The sequence below is a fragment of the Pinus tabuliformis genome, chromosome 3_2, assembly GCF_031772625.1.
Source record: "Pinus tabuliformis cultivar Carrire ecotype Pingquan chromosome 3_2, CPIR1, whole genome shotgun sequence".
Classification (NCBI taxonomy): domain Eukaryota; kingdom Viridiplantae; phylum Streptophyta; class Pinopsida; order Pinales; family Pinaceae; genus Pinus; species Pinus tabuliformis.
Window position 1 is genome coordinate 184,509,948 of NC_142302.1, and position 18,744 is coordinate 184,528,691.

The following is an 18,744-nucleotide window of genomic DNA, read 5'->3' on the forward strand; positions in this document are numbered from 1 at the left end:
CAGTGTCAAAAATTTGGGAATCTCGCATAAGGAAGCAAGGACTCCCCCAGCTGGGGCAAGGGATACCCCACCCTGTAGAGGTGGTGGTGGTGGCCCTCTATCAGCTGGACTCTCACCCTCTGCCACACCACAATCTTGCTCCACCTCGTCCTCCTGGTCACTGTAAAAAAAAACCTCAATATAGTGTGCTCTACCAGCAGTGCACCGATGGCCTGGTGCCTAGGGCTCCCTGCATGTGAAGCACAACTTCCTCCTCCTGAGGTCCTTTCGTATCTCATCATCTAACTGCCCCCTCCCCTGTGTGGTCCTCTGAGGTGGAGGTCTAGTCTCATGCCCCTTTTGTGGAAAGGGGGTCCGTGCAGGAAAAGGTGCTCTAGTCTTGGGGATGGCCCCCTGTAGATCTCTGGTGCACAAGACTGCTTCTTGCAACGTGGAGGGTCTGCGTGACTTCACTAGTCCACGCAGGGGCTCAAGTAAGCCCTCAATGAAGGTGTACACCCTCCTAGCCTCTGATAGATCCGGAACCATCACTGATACCTGCAGAAACTCAGAGATGTACTGCTCTGGGTTCCCTGTTTGGCGCAATTGGGTCAGCTCTCTGAAATGGGCCTCTGGAACTCTTTGGTCAAAGTGCTCCACCACCTTCCTAGTGAAGTCCTCATAAGAAGCCACGTGGGCATGCCCTAGGGTGGTCAAGCCATGAAACCACCAATCATGGGCTTCCCCCTCCATGTGCAGCGTGGCCATCTTGATGGCTTCCTGCTTTGTCATCTGGTTGAGTTGGAAGTAGGTGTCCATCTTCTCAACCCAAGCCCTGGCTGTGCACTTGGCAGTGCCATCGAAAGTAGGGAAATACATCCTCCCTATGGTCCTCTGCAGCTCGTAGTTCTGGGTCCCCTGTCCTCCATAACCCTTGTTCTTCTCACTCTGCTTGAGCTTGCAGTAATCTCTGAAGGAGAGGGCTTCCTTAAAGTCTTCATCCATAGACTGCCACTCTTTGAAGTAGTCTCCCATCTGAGGGGGGTCTTCCTCCCTTGCAGGCTTGATTTGTGCCACTGGCATGAAAGAAGGCAATGTAGCACGAGTTTGCACACAGGCTGATGGGCACTGTGCTGCTGGTGAGGGATGATCGAATGGCTGAGAGGCCCCAGAAGTTTCCCCAAACAAAAACCCTCTAGGAGTGGTCCTCTCTCTGTTCTGCGACTTGATCTCTTCCAGCATGTCTTTCTGACCCTTGGCTAAGTCATTCAGGGCCCTCAGGAGGCTATCGAAAGCCATCTCTTCCCTGCTCTTCGGTTCCACCATTTCCTCCTCTTCTACAACTGCTTTCCCTCTGTCCTCATGTCTGGAGTAATCTCCAGCTGCCTTTCTCTGTTGCAGTACCTTTGCCTTTGGTAGTTGATGTTCTGCTGGTCCCCTTCTCTCATATGAGCCAATCCCCACAGCTGAGCCAAGAACTAGGCTTTGATACCACTGTAATGATCCTAAATAGGAAATACAGTTGATATAAAGCAAATAATCTGTGCAACAATTTATAAAAATTAAATACTCATTAAACAATCACAAAAAAGCTGCGAATATGGAACTACTGAGCACATTCCAGCAGGTCGAAGTTCAGCAAGACAATAGTTTTACTGGGACAACCCAGCGCAGAGTGGTGCAGCAACTGGGCGGCCTTCAGCTCAACTATTCCATCACCTAGGTTTGGTCCAGCTTGTCCTTGAGACAAGCCCATGTGCACCATCTCATTTGTATTGTACCTATGCTTTCAAATTTTATAATACATGGCTCAACAGTTCCAGATTTACAATGTTTTATGGGCGTATAATGCATGTTTTTAATTTTATGTTGTTGCATTGTTTATTTGTTTAGAATATCCATTATATTCCTACTTAGGAACATTACATAAACCACCTGTAAATCCTCCCAGAAATGCCCCTGAAGTGTTGGGATGACCCTTGCTATCAAATCCCTGACTTCCCAGATGAGCTCTTGGCCTAAGACACCTGCTCCTAAGCTCCACAAAAACTTTTGGAGTGGCCTCTACACTGTCCCCTAGCCCAACAATTCGAACTACTGGAATGTTGGCTCTATTGGCTGTAAAAATCAGCAAGAATGTTGGCCTATTGTTGCTTTCTCAGCTCTTTAACTCTCCCGGCAAACATCTAATCTCTGATGGCTTATGTCTCCCTCTGCGTATTCTCTAGCTGCCTAGAAATACGCACTCCCTGCTCTGCGTTGGATGGTGGTGCTATCTCACTTCCTCGGAACACCTGAAATCCTTGTGGAACTGCCTCTCTAGAGTGGGTACGGATGGTCCCCCGAAGTAGAGGTTGAATCCCTTGTTTGAGAGATTTGTGGCTAAACAGTGGGTTGACTCAACTAAATAGCAGAGCGAAGAGTCAAGTGATTTTGCTTGCAAGATGTAAGAATGAATCCAAAATGAGAGTTTCTCCCTTCTTATAACTCCTTGGGCCTCCTTAGCCTCATGTGGGCCCCTCCATCCAGCTATTCGACTTTCCCTCCAAGCTATTCGAATGGGCCAATTCGAACTCCCATGTGGGTGGCCCCCACATTCCACTAGCAACCAAATAAAGTTGAATTGCCTCCTAAGTCACTAAGTCGAAAATGATGGGTTCTCTTTCTTAGCCAAAATTGTGCAAAATTGTGTAGCAACACCCTGTTACAAATGTATTTGAGAAGGGACATGACAATGTGCATACAATTTTTATGTAATGTCCCAATTGAAATAAATTTGGAACAACTCGAATTTTTAAATCAAAAAAACTCAATATAAAGATTCTATTTATTAACGAAAAATTGCCATGTAAAAATTTAAACAAATAGAGAATGCAATCCCATAACACACTGAACAAGAAAATACTCAACTTTATTATATTAGATGAACTAGGGTTTACATGCACATACTGTTGATTTTTATGTAGCATGGGAGGTACTCCAAGTGTTGATTTTGGGTAGCATCAGATGTGCTCTAGCTTCGAAATTTGAAATAGGGGCTAGAACACATGAGATCTCCAAAACCCAGAAATTGTTTGAAGAAATTCCACCCGGATGAGGAGTTATTAAAATAATTAATATTTTTAATGAGTTCCTAAGTCTAAACTTAGGAAAATAAAAATAATAATGTGTATTAATAAGAATATGGGTGAGAAACTCCTAAGTGATGAGGATAGAGTCTGTTTTAATCTTAGCCGTTGATTAGAGATTAGATCACGGTCATTGATTCATCAACAAGAAAAGTATAAGAGGAGGATTGAGGGTCAGTTGAATAGACACAAAGAGATCAAAGAGTTTGATTTTTCTGGGACGTGGTTTGCTGAGAAAGTCAAGCTAAGTGATTTGAGTTGCAATGAGAGAGGGGTTGTTCGGTAGAGGGACTTCAGTTCAAGGTCGAGAATACATAGTAGAGAGGTAGAGCAGCAGCAGGAGAGACAATGCAGCTCCATAGAGGGTGATGCAGAAGCTAGAGGGGCTGACGCGGTCGCTTAGAGGCGGCGTTGGGGTTTTCTGTGGGGCAGAGAGAGAAGTAGTTTAGCATATCGACTTTTAAGCAAGGGAGGCTCACTGGGAGGGTTATGCAGCTCTTAGAGGGGGTGATGCAGTTCTAGTGCAGAGCTTGGAGCAACCATCGCTGCCCAACACTGGGAACAACAGTTGTCATCTGTGGGGTTTGATCATCCAATTGTTAGAATTGTCAAAATATCTGTCTCCGAATAGAGGTACTTCTGCCAGGTTTATTCTCTGTTGGGTGAGCCGGATTTGGCACCCTAGTTGTATTCAAAAATTTGCTTAATAATATAAACCCTCTATATGTTGTACCGGTTTTCCCGAATTGGGTTTTTCCGGGGATGATTGTCCAAAATAACGGTGTCCCTTGTGTGATTGTCTCAGTTCATGATTTGTATGTATGTGTAGGCTGCAATAGTGTTTTCATCGTTGTTTAAGTAATTAAATAACTTGTTAAATGTAAAGAACAAGTAGAATATGATAAACCCATGATTGTAGTAGGATTTCTGATGTGTTTATTCAGAAATTCTCACACCAAGCCTTAGGCGTTAAGGGGTTGGAGGACAAAGCACAACAAGGGCAGCTTGTGGGCTTGGAACCCAAGGAAGGGGTTTTTGCACCAATCGTGTTTTTGGGGCAGAACCATGATGATCTCACGGCATGTGATGGATGGGGATGATAGTGCTCGGATAGACGATTCCAACACATTGAAAATCGTCTGAATCCGAGTTGTCGTTTGGGAGATATTGAATTTTGAAGTCGACATAATAATTATGGATTTTTTAAGCAAGCCGACATGAGTTCCAGGTAGGTCGGCTTGAAAAATATCATAAAGACGTGTTGGTTCATGATTGGCTTCGTGGAGGCCTCTTTTAGTATAAATAGAGGATGGATGGGAGTCATTTGGAGTATCCATTTTGTGGGCAATACATCTCAAAAGAAGCTCTGAAATTTTGTGGAGGCCTAACCCAGCTAGAGAAGACTTGGGACAGCATGGAGAGGAGCCAAAGACAGCGTGAGGGTTTCTGGTTACTGTAGGTGACAGCGTGGAGAATTAAAGGGTTGTTTGAGGCTTGGATGAGGGTTGTCACAAGTGTGTTCTAGTGTGGGAAGGATGGAAGCCAAAGTCGCAGCAAGGAGCAACAAAACAACAAGAAAAGGCCAAGGTACAGCGTGGGAGAAGTCTGGCTGCTGTAGGTGACAGTGAGGTGACTTTGGGCTGGTTTGAGGCATGTCTTAGGGTTGTTTTGGGTGCGGTATGCTGGGTAGAAGAGGCCGCAGTCTAGAGGAGTATGTATCTGTTGTTTAAGGGCTGTAGGGTGAGGTTTTGGAGGAGGCCGAAGGCTACAACAGCTGTTGTGCTAGGCCGCAGGCCATAGCCAGCAGCTGGGACACCTTAAGGGCTGCGTTTAGGGTTAACAAGCAGAAAAAGGGGCAGCGTAGGTGTGGAAAGGCTTACTCTTGCAGGGCCGTAGCTTATGAAGGGGTCTGTTTCACGTTTTAGGGCTGCTGTGCTAGGCCACAGGCCATAGCATGCAGCTGAGCTTGTTTGTGGGCTGTCAAGGGTTGATTAGTGCCCTAAACAAGCAACGTTGGTGAGGAGGACACCCTTGAGGGTATGCCACAGCTCTTAAAGAGATTGTTTAAGGACTGTCAAGGAGGTGTAGGGCTGCAGTACGTGCCCTAACCAGAAGTACAGTGACAGCAAGTGCAAACAGCAGAACAACAGTGTTTTGAGGAGATGTGTTGGGTCAAGCAATGACCAGAATTTGGATTGGGGTAAAGGCAGCTTGTGGGAGTCAAGATAGAGGGCAGATCTGGTGATTAGATGCCCTAGTGACAGATCCCACAGGAGTGTTTGTGCAGCAGCGTGCTGAGAGGTGCATTGGGTCAAAGGACTGATCATTGCTTGGATCAGTTTGTGGGCTACTTGTAGGAGGCCTTAGGAGTTGTTTGGTGGATCCCACATGGATTATTGGGAGGCCTACCAAGCAGCCAAGGTGACTGCAGCTACATTAGATCAAGAGGCAAGAGGACAGCAGCAAGTGTTGTTGCAGATCGACCCATGTACGATGGATTGATGGTGTCCTAGGTGAGGACATATGGCAGATTGATGAAGTCTGTGAGCAGCTGTGTGTAAGGGTCTCCCAAGTGTGGGGATGCGCTAACTAGAAGCAGATGCTACAACATGGACTTGGTTTCTCATGGACTGTTGGAAGGCAGCATGAGACAAGACCAAGTGTGGACGAGATTGGACACTTATGGTCTGCTGGAGGACAGTGTGTTAGTGTCCATGTTCGAGCCAAAAGTGCAGCACCTTGATGGACAAAGGTGACTGCTAGCCTGGCAATCGTTGATGAGCTCAAGGGTCTGATCAACCAGGAGCAGGGTTGAGTAGTCCAAGACTTGCATGTCAAGAAGGACTTCTGCAGCAGATGATGGACAGTCCTCCTAGCCCATGTTCATTGTGGGCGATGGACATCCCGTAGTGATAGGTGGTAGTTCTCCATGCCGTATGTTGGTTGTCATCGGTGCAGCGTAGGAAGACCATAGTGCGTTGAAGTCCTTGAGTAGTTGAAGAGTAGTAGTGAGCAACTTGAGAGTTGTTCACAATTGGAGCTGTGAACAACTCAACAGGAGTCTCGATGAGTTGTGCCCTTGATGGGCGAAGGGACAACTAGAAAGCAGATTGGATAGTGGAGATTCAGTGGCTAGATGGACTTGGAGCATTGATAAAGGCGGGAGCTGCAAATCGGGAGCTGAAGGACGGGGCAGGTACAAGGTACGATCAAGAGGAGCTGTTAGATGCTACAGCCAGATGGTCAGAGTATCTTCTCTTGTACTAGTGGATGTATGAGGCTGTTATCCCTGGTACAGGAGCCCTAGACTATTGTATTATATGTTGTTAATATAATGAAGTTGGGTTGAAAAATTAAAAAGTTGTCTATATTCTGTGCATTTGTGATTTACTGTTATTTATATTCCGCTGTGTAAAGTAGTTCATGGTTGAGACTCTTGGTTTTGGTAGCGTCAGTGATTTAAGACTCTAACCTAGACCCAAGGTCATAGAATTTCAACACATCCAACCCATGTAACTGAGATAACTGGCCTCAACAGATCTACAATAATGCCACAATGGGCCTCCCAAGACAAACTGAAAATCAAATAACTACACCCTGTGAACCCTGAATGGATCCACCAAGGGAAGAGATGGGTGCTTGCCCACTCTCACTGAATCACCCGAGGGTTTCTGTCCTGGGGCTACTGCTGAAGTAGAGAACCAAGTTCTCAAACCTCTACACAAGAAACAATATCAAAGTCAAGATGTCTCCAAATGACCTCCTCCTCCTCTTTTATGGATCTAATAGATAGATCTCCAAGCCTCTAAAAGCATCTTACTTTATTATTATTCTAGAAGGTCCTCCATTGACTTTATTTTAAGTGACCTTTTAATTTTATTTTATTTCACGTAAGTCACTTTTGGCCCATTTCCTCTAATTAATTATTTTTCCTTAATTAAATGACTAATTAAAGTCATTTTTAACTAAGGAAAATGGTAAATCGCCAACCATACTCTCTTCGGCCATCGGAAGTCACTTCTCAACATCCCACCTTGTAGATCTTTTCATCCCAATTCCAAAGAGCTATTACACTGAGGTGTTCCATCAATTACTCTACCCGGAATGCCACTTCGAGCATAATTAATTAAGTTATGCCAATAATAACCCCGTTTTACGGGAATTATCAGAAAGTCATGCAACCAAAAACAAGATGTGCGGAACTGCTCATGATGATGAATATGCCAAGTGAATCCCATCGGACCCCATAAAAACTCCTCAAAACTCCAACAGGACCCCTGATGACATAAACCTGTTCCATTGACCTGGCCATCACTTGCCTTGGAAATCCACTTTGGTTGTACCATGGAGGAAAATACAAATGGGGAAATTACATTTTATGATTTAAACAGTCCCTATAGTATCAGGAGTCTCGAACAAGCTTTGCTCAAACAGCAGAAATTTTTGATAGAAGGAATGATTATTTTTAGGTCTGCAAGTCAAATTTTTGAAATTTATGATCCAGCCAACTTCTGTCTGACAGGCTTGCCAAGTTTCCTGAGATCTGGCAAGTACTTGTCTGACTCACCCAGTCAGTCAAGACTTGACGAAGTTTAACATTAACTGGTGAGTTTATGTAAACTTTGCACTCATTCTTTTGCTGAGATGAGCTGACATTACCCAGCTTCCACAAGTATTGGCCTACTGGTGTTGCTATTGACAAAATCATTCACCAAATGGGTCATATTCCATAGGTTCACTATATCGGTAAATGTACTAGCTCAAGTGACCTGTTCTTTATATGCTATTACAAAAGATTGAAGCAAAACAATATTACAATTTTGATGAAGGGGGAATAAAAACAGATACGAGGGGGAAACAGGTAAGAAAGTTGAAAATTATCTGATTAGCAAGCAATTTCCCCTGCAGTTTTGAAAGAGTGGACAAGATCTCCAGGTAACATAAATGCAAAATAAAGAACCCTGTTTTCGACAAATTTTCCCCTATCTACACCAGCTCATTTACTCTAGGGGTCTTTTTTAGAGGTTTCAGTACCTTGGTATCCATTATCATCCTCAATGGGTAAACTCATAGGTATGATTTTCATTATTGGTCTCTAATTGGATGGTTTCTCCATGTTTGACCTCAATCCATTTTTGCATCATAAAGATCCATATGCGTTGATGATCATAGTCTTTTAGACCCAATTGAAAACCTTGCACACGTATGGATCTACCTTATATATGTTTTTGGTCATCCTTGTCATCTTGAACAAGTCTGAGCCAATACTGTTTCCCATGAGAGCATTTTGGAATCTTCCTAGTATAATCTTGAGTATCGTTGTGCTCACACCTTGCCTTAAGCAAGATGCAGGCACTCGTGAGCTTCTAGATAGAAATATGAAAGCACCTCAAAATGGCCTAACAAATATATAAAATGACAAAAAGTGCAGGCTTTGAGTGGAGGAAGTGGAGTACATGTACACTAGTATAGCCCAAATCTCAACCCGTAGCTACTTGAACAACCTCCTAAGCATATAAATAGAAGATTCATGAATGGAGAGAGTGACCTTTAGAAGCCAAGGTTCCCCACTACAGAAGTTACTTTTAAGTAACTCCACTATATCAAATGTCAGGGAAGAAAATAGGCTTTCCTAAATGGGAGAGAGTGCCTTCGCATGTTCATATAAGAAAGTGTACAGCATGAAAAAATCTTCCCCAAGGAAGGAAAGTCACTAAATGGCTTCTATTATATGAATGCTAGGCCAAGTTTGAAATATCCCTTTGCAAATAGGTGGGAAAGCCTTCCCATGACTTCGTGTAATGAAGTGTACACTAACTACGGTATTTAGAAACACACTTGACCAATAGGACATGGATGAAGATGCATGATTGACCAAAGGGAGATGAGGAAAGTTTACTTGCTTGATCAACCATAGGGAGATCGAGGAACAAAGTGATTTTATTCTAGATGTGCATTTGGTTACTCAACCAAAGGAACTTTGCTTGCTTGATTGACCATACAGAGATTGAGATGTGAAGTCGCTCGATTCTTTACCAAAGGGAGAAGAAATTGAGTTGCTCATAAGGGTATTTGGTAAATAGTAGAATCTTTACAAACAGAAGACATGTATTTTCAAATTCACCTTGTTTACATTAATACATAAAATTTGAAGACAACAATTTTACAAAAGAAAGCCACATTACAATTCAGAAAGTAGCAAGGCAAATGAAGGAGAACACATTTCAAACCTTAGCACGAGCACACACATAAAATCCACGACCAATGTTTGGTCCTGCTTTCTTCACTACTCGAGCAACACAAGGTTCACCATGACCTCTGCAAACTGGTACACTCCTATTCATCGTGTCTTGAATTTTCCGCCATTCTAGAGCTGCAATTTTAACCTTTTCCTTTTCATCAGAGATAACTGGTTCCAGATTCTCAAAGGACTTTACTTCTCCTTGTGTACTATTTGTGAAACCGTTGTCATCCTTCCAATTCTCTTGATAACAGGTAGTATTAAATTTGGAGTGTTCAATGCAACTCTGATCTGCTGGAGGATTGCATTCCTTCAACCCATCTCCTTTTATTTTGGTACAGCTCTCTTCCCAAATATCATGAGAAGCATCTGATTTACTCCACGGTTCATATATCTTGTGACTATTATTTTTCATTACAGCTGTATCAGGTAAATATTTTGATGACTTTAGTGAATTAACTGTAAAGAAAGACATCAAGCTGCATTGAACAGACTTTTTTCCTTTATTTCTTGTGGTCTGTACTGTTTGGCTTTTTTGAGTCAAAGGAATCTGCTTTTCCATTACTTTATTGCATTCATACCATGTACTTTTTAGGGATGTTTCCTCTGACATAGACACGAAATGCTTCTTTAAGACTTGACACCCTTGCCTGCCTTCATAGAATTTTGTGGGACCGCCAGAGAGTGAAGATAAAGAAGATTCAGACGAATTTATTGCAGGGGGACTAACTACTACATTTCCAAATGGATTTGCTTGTGTTCCAGAATTCATTGCTACAGAGTCCTTTTCAGAAGACAGGTCTGATATGATAGAGAACTCAGTTTCTGTAGCATGTCTCTTCTGAAGAAGTGACACTGATGCACACAGGGATTTACAACATATCAGTATTGCTGCTCAGAAAATAAGAAACATGGATTTGCAACAAATCAGTATTACTGCTCAGAAAATAAGAAACTTGTCAAGTTGCAATGGAAAAAACTGAAAAACAAATAAGAGGCTAAGACAGCAAAGAAAATTCAATTCCTGGTACAAAAAAGTTTCCCAAAAGAACATGCATAATAAATTTCTTCCCTATTATGAAACCTCATAGTAAAATATGTAAAAGCCTAATCATTCAAACCAAATTTAGATCTCAACTTTCAGCAAACAAATTTGCTTTATGATAGGAAATTGAAATGTGTGGGATAAATCAAGCAAGTCAGAAAATTCTTACTTAGGCAAAACATCTGTAAGGAGCAAAAGTCTGCCCCCTTACAGAACACCAGTGAGTTATTTCAAGTGATCTGGTTTTCCTTGAATAATGGTGATGAGTCAACCCATTTGTAAATAGCAGCCAATGATGACTTTCCTCGTTTACTATTGACAACTGAGTTATAATAGGTTTTGTCACCTTTGAATAAAAAATCGTTGAGGCAGCATAATAGATACTAAAGTAATGAGGCAAAATTGGAAGATATTACCAAATTTATGTTAGAGTGAGGAATAACTGGAGCAAATAATCAGCTGTGTAATTGACAGATACAAATATATATATATATATATATATATATATATAAAAAATTGAATGATGAATTACAATGACGGGAGGCCTTGACTTAAATACAGCCTAGGTGCCAGGTCCCATTACACGAGGGGGCATGATTTTTGATTGTGCCCCTTAATTTAAACATTAAATTAAATTAATTTTATACATAACATTGTCTTCCTCTCGAAAAAATGTGTTGTCCTCAGAGCATACGTAACGAAGGGTGTTGTTGATGGAATGCGTCGGTCTCCCAAGGGGCTTCTTCTTCTGGTAGGTCCTTCCACTTAATTAGGTATTCTTTGATTACTCGTGATTACAACATCTTTTCCTTGACGGTGATGATTCTTTCTGGTTCTAAAATGATATTCCCTTTGTCATGTAATGTCGGAAGTGTTGTCTGTGCTGCTTGATGTTTGCCAAGTACTTTTTTCAAGCAAGATACATGAAAGATGTTGTAAACACGACTTTTATCATGAAGGCTTAAGTTGTATGCTACTTGGCTGATTTTTTTATTAATCTGGTACGGTTCATAGAACTTTGGTGCCCATTTGTTTGTTCCCTTCTGTTTTAAGGAGAATTGCTTTTAGGGTTGATGTTTAACAAATACCCATTCTCCAATCTCAAATTCTCTCTTTGTTTTGTTTCAGTCATCCTGTTGTTTCATATGATTTCTTGCAATATTTAGATTTTCCTTTAGTGTTTGGAAGACTCTTTTGGTTTCTTCTAACTGATCTTTAACTACTGGAAGTTTTGTCTTGATAATGGCAAGGTCCTTCCATTTAGGAGGCTCATAACCATAAAAAGCTTAAAATGGGGTCATTTTTGCCGAAGTGTGGTAAGTGGAATTGTACCACAATTCGGCGAGGTGTAACTAGTGAGCCCACTTATTTTGTTTGTCTGTTGCATAACAACGAAGGTAGGCTTCTAAACATTTATTGACAACTTTTGTTTGACCGTTTGTTTGAGGATGGTATGTTGAACTCATGTTGAGGTATGTTCCTATATGTTTGAAAAATTCCTTCCAGAAATTGCCTTCAAATTTGGCGCCTCTATCGCTAACAATGACTTTGAGAAACCCATGTAGTTTGTAGAAATTCTTGCAAAATATCTCAGTGATTTGTTTTGCTGAGTCCGATTTCTTCATTCATATGAAGTGTGCATGCTTGGTGAGTCTGTTGACTATTACGAGGATTTTTTCTTTTCCATCTGACATGGGTAACCCTTCAATAGTCCATTGATATCTCTTCTCATTTTTGGTTTCAAATTTTTAAGGGATGGAGTAGTCCAGGGGTCATAATGTTTTCATTTTTATTTCTTTGGCATTGATCACACTCTGCTACATATTTTTTAATGTCACTATTCATTCCTTTCCAGAAAAATGATTGGCGTGCATTATAGTAGGTTTTAAAGAAACCTACACGTCCTGTTGACAGTGAATCATGGGACTCCTTGAGAACTTTGGACCAATGTTGCATGAAGCGCCCCCCCCCCCCGGTTCCAAGCCCCGAAGCACATCCCGTATGAAAGCGCCTAGGAAACTTGGCCGGAAGCGGCAAGCGCGCCGCTTTTCGGAAGCGTGGTACGGAAACGCCGCTTCCATAGCGCCGAAACGCCGCTTCCGTAGCGCCGAAGCGCGCTTCGGGCGTCGGAAGCGTGGCGCTTCAGAGGAGGAAGCATACGCTTCCGAAAAAGCGTTTAGAAATCGTTTTTTTTTTCAATTTTTTTTTTAATTTCAAGTGAGTTTGCTTGTTGGGGGTGGGTCCACCTTGGGTTAGGGTGACAAATGAAGGCAAAAAAATATATAAATATAGCAGATGCTCCCTCATGGTAATGTTAAATTCTTAAAGTAAAAGTGACATTCTCCTTTATTTTTCATTTTCATCCTTTTACGTAAATTTTTAACATTACCATGAAATGACTCAGGATGTTTGAGAGTGGTTCCAGCCTCATTGGACTTCATATGGAGAAAATAGAATTTCATATTCTATTCAAAATTCAGCAGATTTAACAGTTTTCAGGAATTCAGGATCAATGGGATTGTGGCATTTCATTAGATTATATCAAGTATGAAGGTATGTGATTAACATTTAATCAAGAGCACCAAGCCCTATATGTACCCTAGTGTTGGTGGTGTTAATTGTTGAACTCCTCTGTCACGCGGCATGCCCTTAGCAAAAAATTACCTTTCAATCAAGTCAAAATCATCGATCAAGCATGTTAAGCTTTTTCTACCATATTTTAAGTCTTGAATTAGGTAGTTTGATCAAAATTGGGCAATGTTGACTAATATCCCTAGACAATTGAGGTAGAGGCAAAGGCTAGACAAGAGGAGAAGAATCTAGATTCTAGATGGTTGATGCATCTAGATGGTTGATGCATCTAAATGGTTGATGCTCGAATAATTAATCATTAATGGACAATGGATGTTATATCTATCTTGATTTATGCAAAAATATGCATGTTTTCATGTCTTCTACAACTAATTTGGTATTTGGGATGCTTGTTTTGAGTATAAATGCAAAAAAATATAAAATATATATATATATTTATATATAGCAGACGCTTCGCTTCCTAGATTTTTGGAAAATGACGCTTTTGCGTCCCCGCTTCCAAAAAACGTCCCCGCTTCGTCCCCACTTCGTGCAACATTGCTTTGCACTTATATTTGGAATTTGGGCTTAGGTAAATTCTTCCTTTATACCACAGGCTATCAATCTTCCATTCGAATTTTGAATTTTGAGGTAGATTATTGATTATAGCACATATTTTCAGATCTTTTGCATATTCACTTCGAATTTCATTAAGCCATTTTGGAACTACAACCGAAATTGCAAGTAATGACGATTCTTCATCTTTTCTAGACAAAGCATTTGCTACTACGTTGTCTTTCCCTTTCTTATGTAATATATCCATGTGGAAGGCGACAATTTTTTCGATCCATTTTTGTTGTTTTGTAGAAAGTTTTTACAACTGGAAGAGGTGTTGAAGACTAATATGGTCTGTTTGTATTATGAACTTACTTCCCAAAAGATATTGCCTCCACTTGGCTAATGCATGCATAATGGCGAGCATTTCCTTGTTGTATGTAAACTTGAGACATTCTCGCTTGGTGAGCTTCCTGTTTTCAAACGCAATTGGATGACCATCCTACATTAATACTGCTCTTATTCCAAAACCTGAAGCATCACATTCAATTACAAAAGGATTTGAAAAGTCTAGAGTTGCTAATATAGGTGCATTGGACATAATTTCCTTGGAGTCTTCAAAAACACTTTTCTGCCTTATCATCCCATTGAAATGAGTTTTTTTTCAAAAGGTTTGTTAGGGGTGCGGATACATGAGCATAGTCTAAATGATCCATCCTTCTTTCGGACTAAAACCACTGGAGTAGCATAAGGGCTTCTACTTTTTGTGATGATACCACACTCTAAAAGATCTTTTTGTGAAGCAGGATGGTGGTCGATGAGGTAGCGAGCAATGTGGATGTAGTCGATTGAGGGAATGAGGGATAGTCGATATGGTGGATGAGGCACAGAGTAAGCAGCGGTGTACAAAAAATGAGTGGCAACGAAATTTACGAGCTATGACAAAATTCACACAATGTGCAGCGGTTCCCAGAGGACCGAGAGGCTATAATAACAAATGGAGCAAATAATCAACTCTATAATTGACAAATACAAGTATCTAAATTTATTAAGAATTGAATGATGGATTACAATGGCAGGAGGCCCTAGCTTAAATACAGCCTAGGTGCCTTTACATGAGGGAGCATGATGTTTGATTGCGCCCCTTAATTTAAACATTAAATTAAATTAATTTTATAAATAACAATAACTAACTCTCCCACAAGAAGGAAAGAAAAACACTCTCTGTTTGTTAGGAAGCTTGTCAGTTAGAAGCAATGTTACATTTATCATTATCAACAATTTATCACCGAGGGTCCAAAATTTAAATTATTGTCAATATTGGGGAAAATATTGGAAATTATTGGGAAACTTCAAAAAATACAAAAATAACCAATTTTTTTTTTTAATTTTCTAACTTCTGAAGCAATATCAACATCAAACAAACACGTTGCTACATAAATATGAAAATAAATTGATATATAAGATGCATAAGCTGTCAAGTGGTACATCATATATTGAAACTTAAATATGATATTTGTCTTCAGTCATAAGATCTGCCAGAACGATACAAATTCATATCAAAACAAAAGTAAATGTACCTCAGAAGATGAATCACGGCAATGAAAACACTGAATTTCCCTTGTTTCCTCAGGAATGTTATCAAATTTAGACCAAAAGATTGATCAACCAAAAAATACATAAAATATTCAAATTTTGAACAAAACATATAATTCATGTGCATCCATATGAACTCAAATCATTATACACAAATATGCAAAGCATCTCATCTATATAGCAAGGGTGCATATAACAAAAATAGCACCAAGTGCAATCTATCTTTGAATAAAATAGTTCAATAGAGAGGCACTAAATGGCCTCTAGAATCCAAAAAAAATCATGCTACAACAAATAGCTAAATAACATCAAAATCATTACCTATATTGGAATCGTCCTCATCAAGATCACCCTATAAGCATCAAAATAAGATAGAAAAATATTAACATGCCTAATGAATGTTTTTGCTTGAGTGAAGTGTGCACTTTTACTTTGGTCGTGATTGAGGTTGGAGTTCAATACTCAATGTCACCAACATTGAGGAACATAGAGAGCTTGGTGCTCTTGATTAAATGTCAGTTCCATACCCTCATACGTCAAGAATACAGTAGAATCATTGAAAACTATTAATTCTATTGAATTTTGAATGGGATCTAAAATTCCACTTTCTCCATATGAAATCCAATGAGGTTGGAACCATAGTTTTAAAAATCAGAACCGGGAACCGACCTGGTCCACCTATCAAACCGATTATTGAATAGGAATTGACAAAACTGGACTAATTAGATCTCAATGAACTAGTCTTTAAAAAGTACATGAAATAATTATTTTTAATGAAAATAATTATTTTTAATACTTAAAACTATGATTCCAAACCATTAGAGACAAAACATGCAAAATCTGTTCTTCTATATGCCATGTAAGGGTGAATATATCAAAATGACACCGAGTGTAATACATATCAGCAAGAAAATACATAATCAATGAGGTTCTAAATGGCCTCTAGAGTCCAAAAACAATGCCACAAGTTATTGGCCCACTAGCCTACTACAAGTCTACATATCAATGATCAACATGATCACTCAACAAACTCATCACCATTACTAGACATGGGATCATGATCAAGAGCTACATAAACATCATCTAGCTTAGAGACTGAGGACTCCTTAGACTCCTTTGCAACCTTAGCAGTAGTAGTAGCAACAAAACTAAACCTAAAAGAAGCACGAGTTGGTCGAGCTACACAACTAGTGCTTCCCATTGGTTGTTTGCCTTTGCTTGATTCACCTATTGGTTTTGGTTCCACTGGCACTACCGGATTGTAATGATCCTAAATAGGAAATACAAGTGATAACAGAAAATATTCTACGCAGCAAAATAAAAAACGAAATGTTCAGCAGACACCCATATAAAAACTGTAAATGGAGATCTTCTGAGCCATTTTATTAATTTTCTGCAAGCCAAATACAATAGATGATGGAATGGTGCACCTAGGCTTGTCTCAATGGACAAGAAGGACCAAAACAAGGTAGGAAAAGCGTGGAGCTGAAGGTTGCCTAGCTGCTGCACCACTCTACACTGTGTTACTCAGAAAACTGCTTCTCTATTGAAGTTTGAATGGCTGGAATGAGTACTAAAACCGCCCAGAAAATTATATCCTTTTAACTCCAGACTCCTTGGTCAAAACCCAGAAAACCCAAAAGGGATTTTAGCTAGTTTTGACTTTGGTTTTTTGACCCCCTTGGAGCCTCACCCTAGCTATGGCTGCCAAATTTGACCTACTGGAAACTGGCTGCAAATCCACCTGCAAACTCCTCCAAAATGTTGGGTTTACCCTTGCTATCCAACTCCTAACTCCTCGAATGAATCCTTGGCCCGACCGAACTGCTCTCCAAGCACCACGAAATCCTGTTATGTGGCCTCTACGCTATCTCTCAGCCCAGAAATGCGAATTGTTGGAATGCTAGCTCAGCTGGCTGAAAGCTCTAGCGAAAATGCATGTCCAACATTGTTACCTCAACTCCCTTACCTCTCGACAAGCTGTGTGATCCCTGCTGGTCTCAAACTCCCTCTGCGTGATTCTTGGCTATGCCCAGAAATACGCACTCCCTTCCTCTGTGTTGTTGCTGATGTGTGTAACTGCCCCAAAACTCCTAAAAAATCCTATAGAACAACCTCCCTAGGGTGGGCACAGATGGTCCCCCGAAGTAGAGGTTGAATCTCCCGCGTGAGAGACTAGTGGCTAAACAACCGACAGACTCACTAAACAACAGAGTGAACAAATGTGTGTTTGTTTGCAAATGTCCTAGATGAAAACAAAATGAGAGCTGATCTCTCTTTAGAACTCCTTGGGCCCCCTTAGCCTCATGTGGGCCCCTCTATCCACCCATTCAATTGTCCCTCCAAGAATATTGAATGGCTAATTCAAACTCCTATGTAGGTGGCCCCCACATTCCACTAGCAGCTAAATAAAGTCGATTTGGCCCCTAAGTCCCTAAGTCGAAAGTGTGGGGCCCTCTTCCTTAGTAAAAAATGTGCAAAATTGTGTAGCAACACCCTGTTACTAATGTGTTTGAGAAGGGACAAGACACGGATCTGCACCGGATCAACCCCCCCTTAACTCCATGGCAACAATATCAAAATCAAGATCAAGCTTAGCTTGTTGAGTCTCCTCCACCCATTATGATGTTGGATCAATATCCTCCAACACAATGGGATTTAGATTAGGTCTCTTGTTCATCAACTGGTTGTACCTTAGTCGAAGGTTGTACTTAGGGTTGCAGGGGAGCGGCCCACCCTAGAATATGCTCCCAAAGTGCACTCCGATTAGAAACGCTAAGGGAGAAACACTAAGAGCGCACTTGCAATTCACCCCTGTTTGGGAGCAATTTTTGGGAGCATGCTCCCTGTAAAAAAAAAATCTCCATGGTTTTTCGGGAGCAATTGCTCCCGTATCACTCCCCATTGCTCTAGGAGCGATTTTTAATGGTGGGGAGTGATCGGTTTCTCGCGCTCAAGAAGCTCACACGCGGCCAAGGAAAGAAGGGGTTTTTTTTTAGGGAAATGAGAGGGGCCAAAAAGAATAAAATGCATCCTCCCCTCCCTCCTAACATTATTTTCATGTGTGAGAGAGAGACTGAGAGGGTTTGAGCTCGTGGGAGATTGAAGGGAGATTAAAGGAGATTGTTGGAGAGCCAAAGAAGAGGTAGGGTCTAATGATTAATCCCATTCTTTTTTTTGTCCATGTCACGTGTGTTTTTTATATGTTGAATGAATCTAGAATCAAGTTGTTCTTCTTCTCTTCTCCAATTCTTTCCCATTCCTCCCTCATTTTATTGTAGGAAATAATCTCAAGCTTCAACCATATATGGCTTAGCGTTATCTTGTTGGTTCCATGTTTTGCAATGATGATGGTGTTGGGAAGCAGAAGCAGAAGAAGAAATGATGAAGAAGTGGGTAGTGGTGGAGGATGCCTTGGAGAAGAGGAGGAGTACCAAGAGGAAGAGAATGAGGATAATGAAAGTGAAGATGATGGAAAGAAAACCAGAGTAGACCAAACACCCCTGTGGAAATATGTTACAAGGCTTGAAGCAGGGAAGGGGGTGGAACCACTAAATTTGTATGCCCCCATTGCAAATATACTTACAAAGGTTCATATACTCGTGCCAAAAAACATCTATGTGGGAAAA

At 40.9% G+C, this 18,744-nt stretch overlaps 1 protein-coding gene across 3 annotated transcripts in view; it reads right to left on the reverse strand.

Moving 5' to 3' along the window:
• Positions 1–18,744, reverse strand: part of LOC149180400 (endonuclease/exonuclease/phosphatase family protein) — a 442,295-nt gene that overhangs the window by 9,879 nt on the left and 413,672 nt on the right. For 2 of the 3 annotated variants that reach the window (XM_089416114.1, XM_089416115.1), the window contains exon 9: positions 9,338–10,203. The exons of the other annotated variant lie outside the window; for it this stretch is intronic. In XM_089416114.1, coding sequence (XP_089272240.1) covers positions 9,338–10,203 — 866 coding nt within the window. The remainder of the gene's footprint in view (positions 1–9,337; positions 10,204–18,744) is intronic. 3 annotated transcript variants of the gene reach the window in all.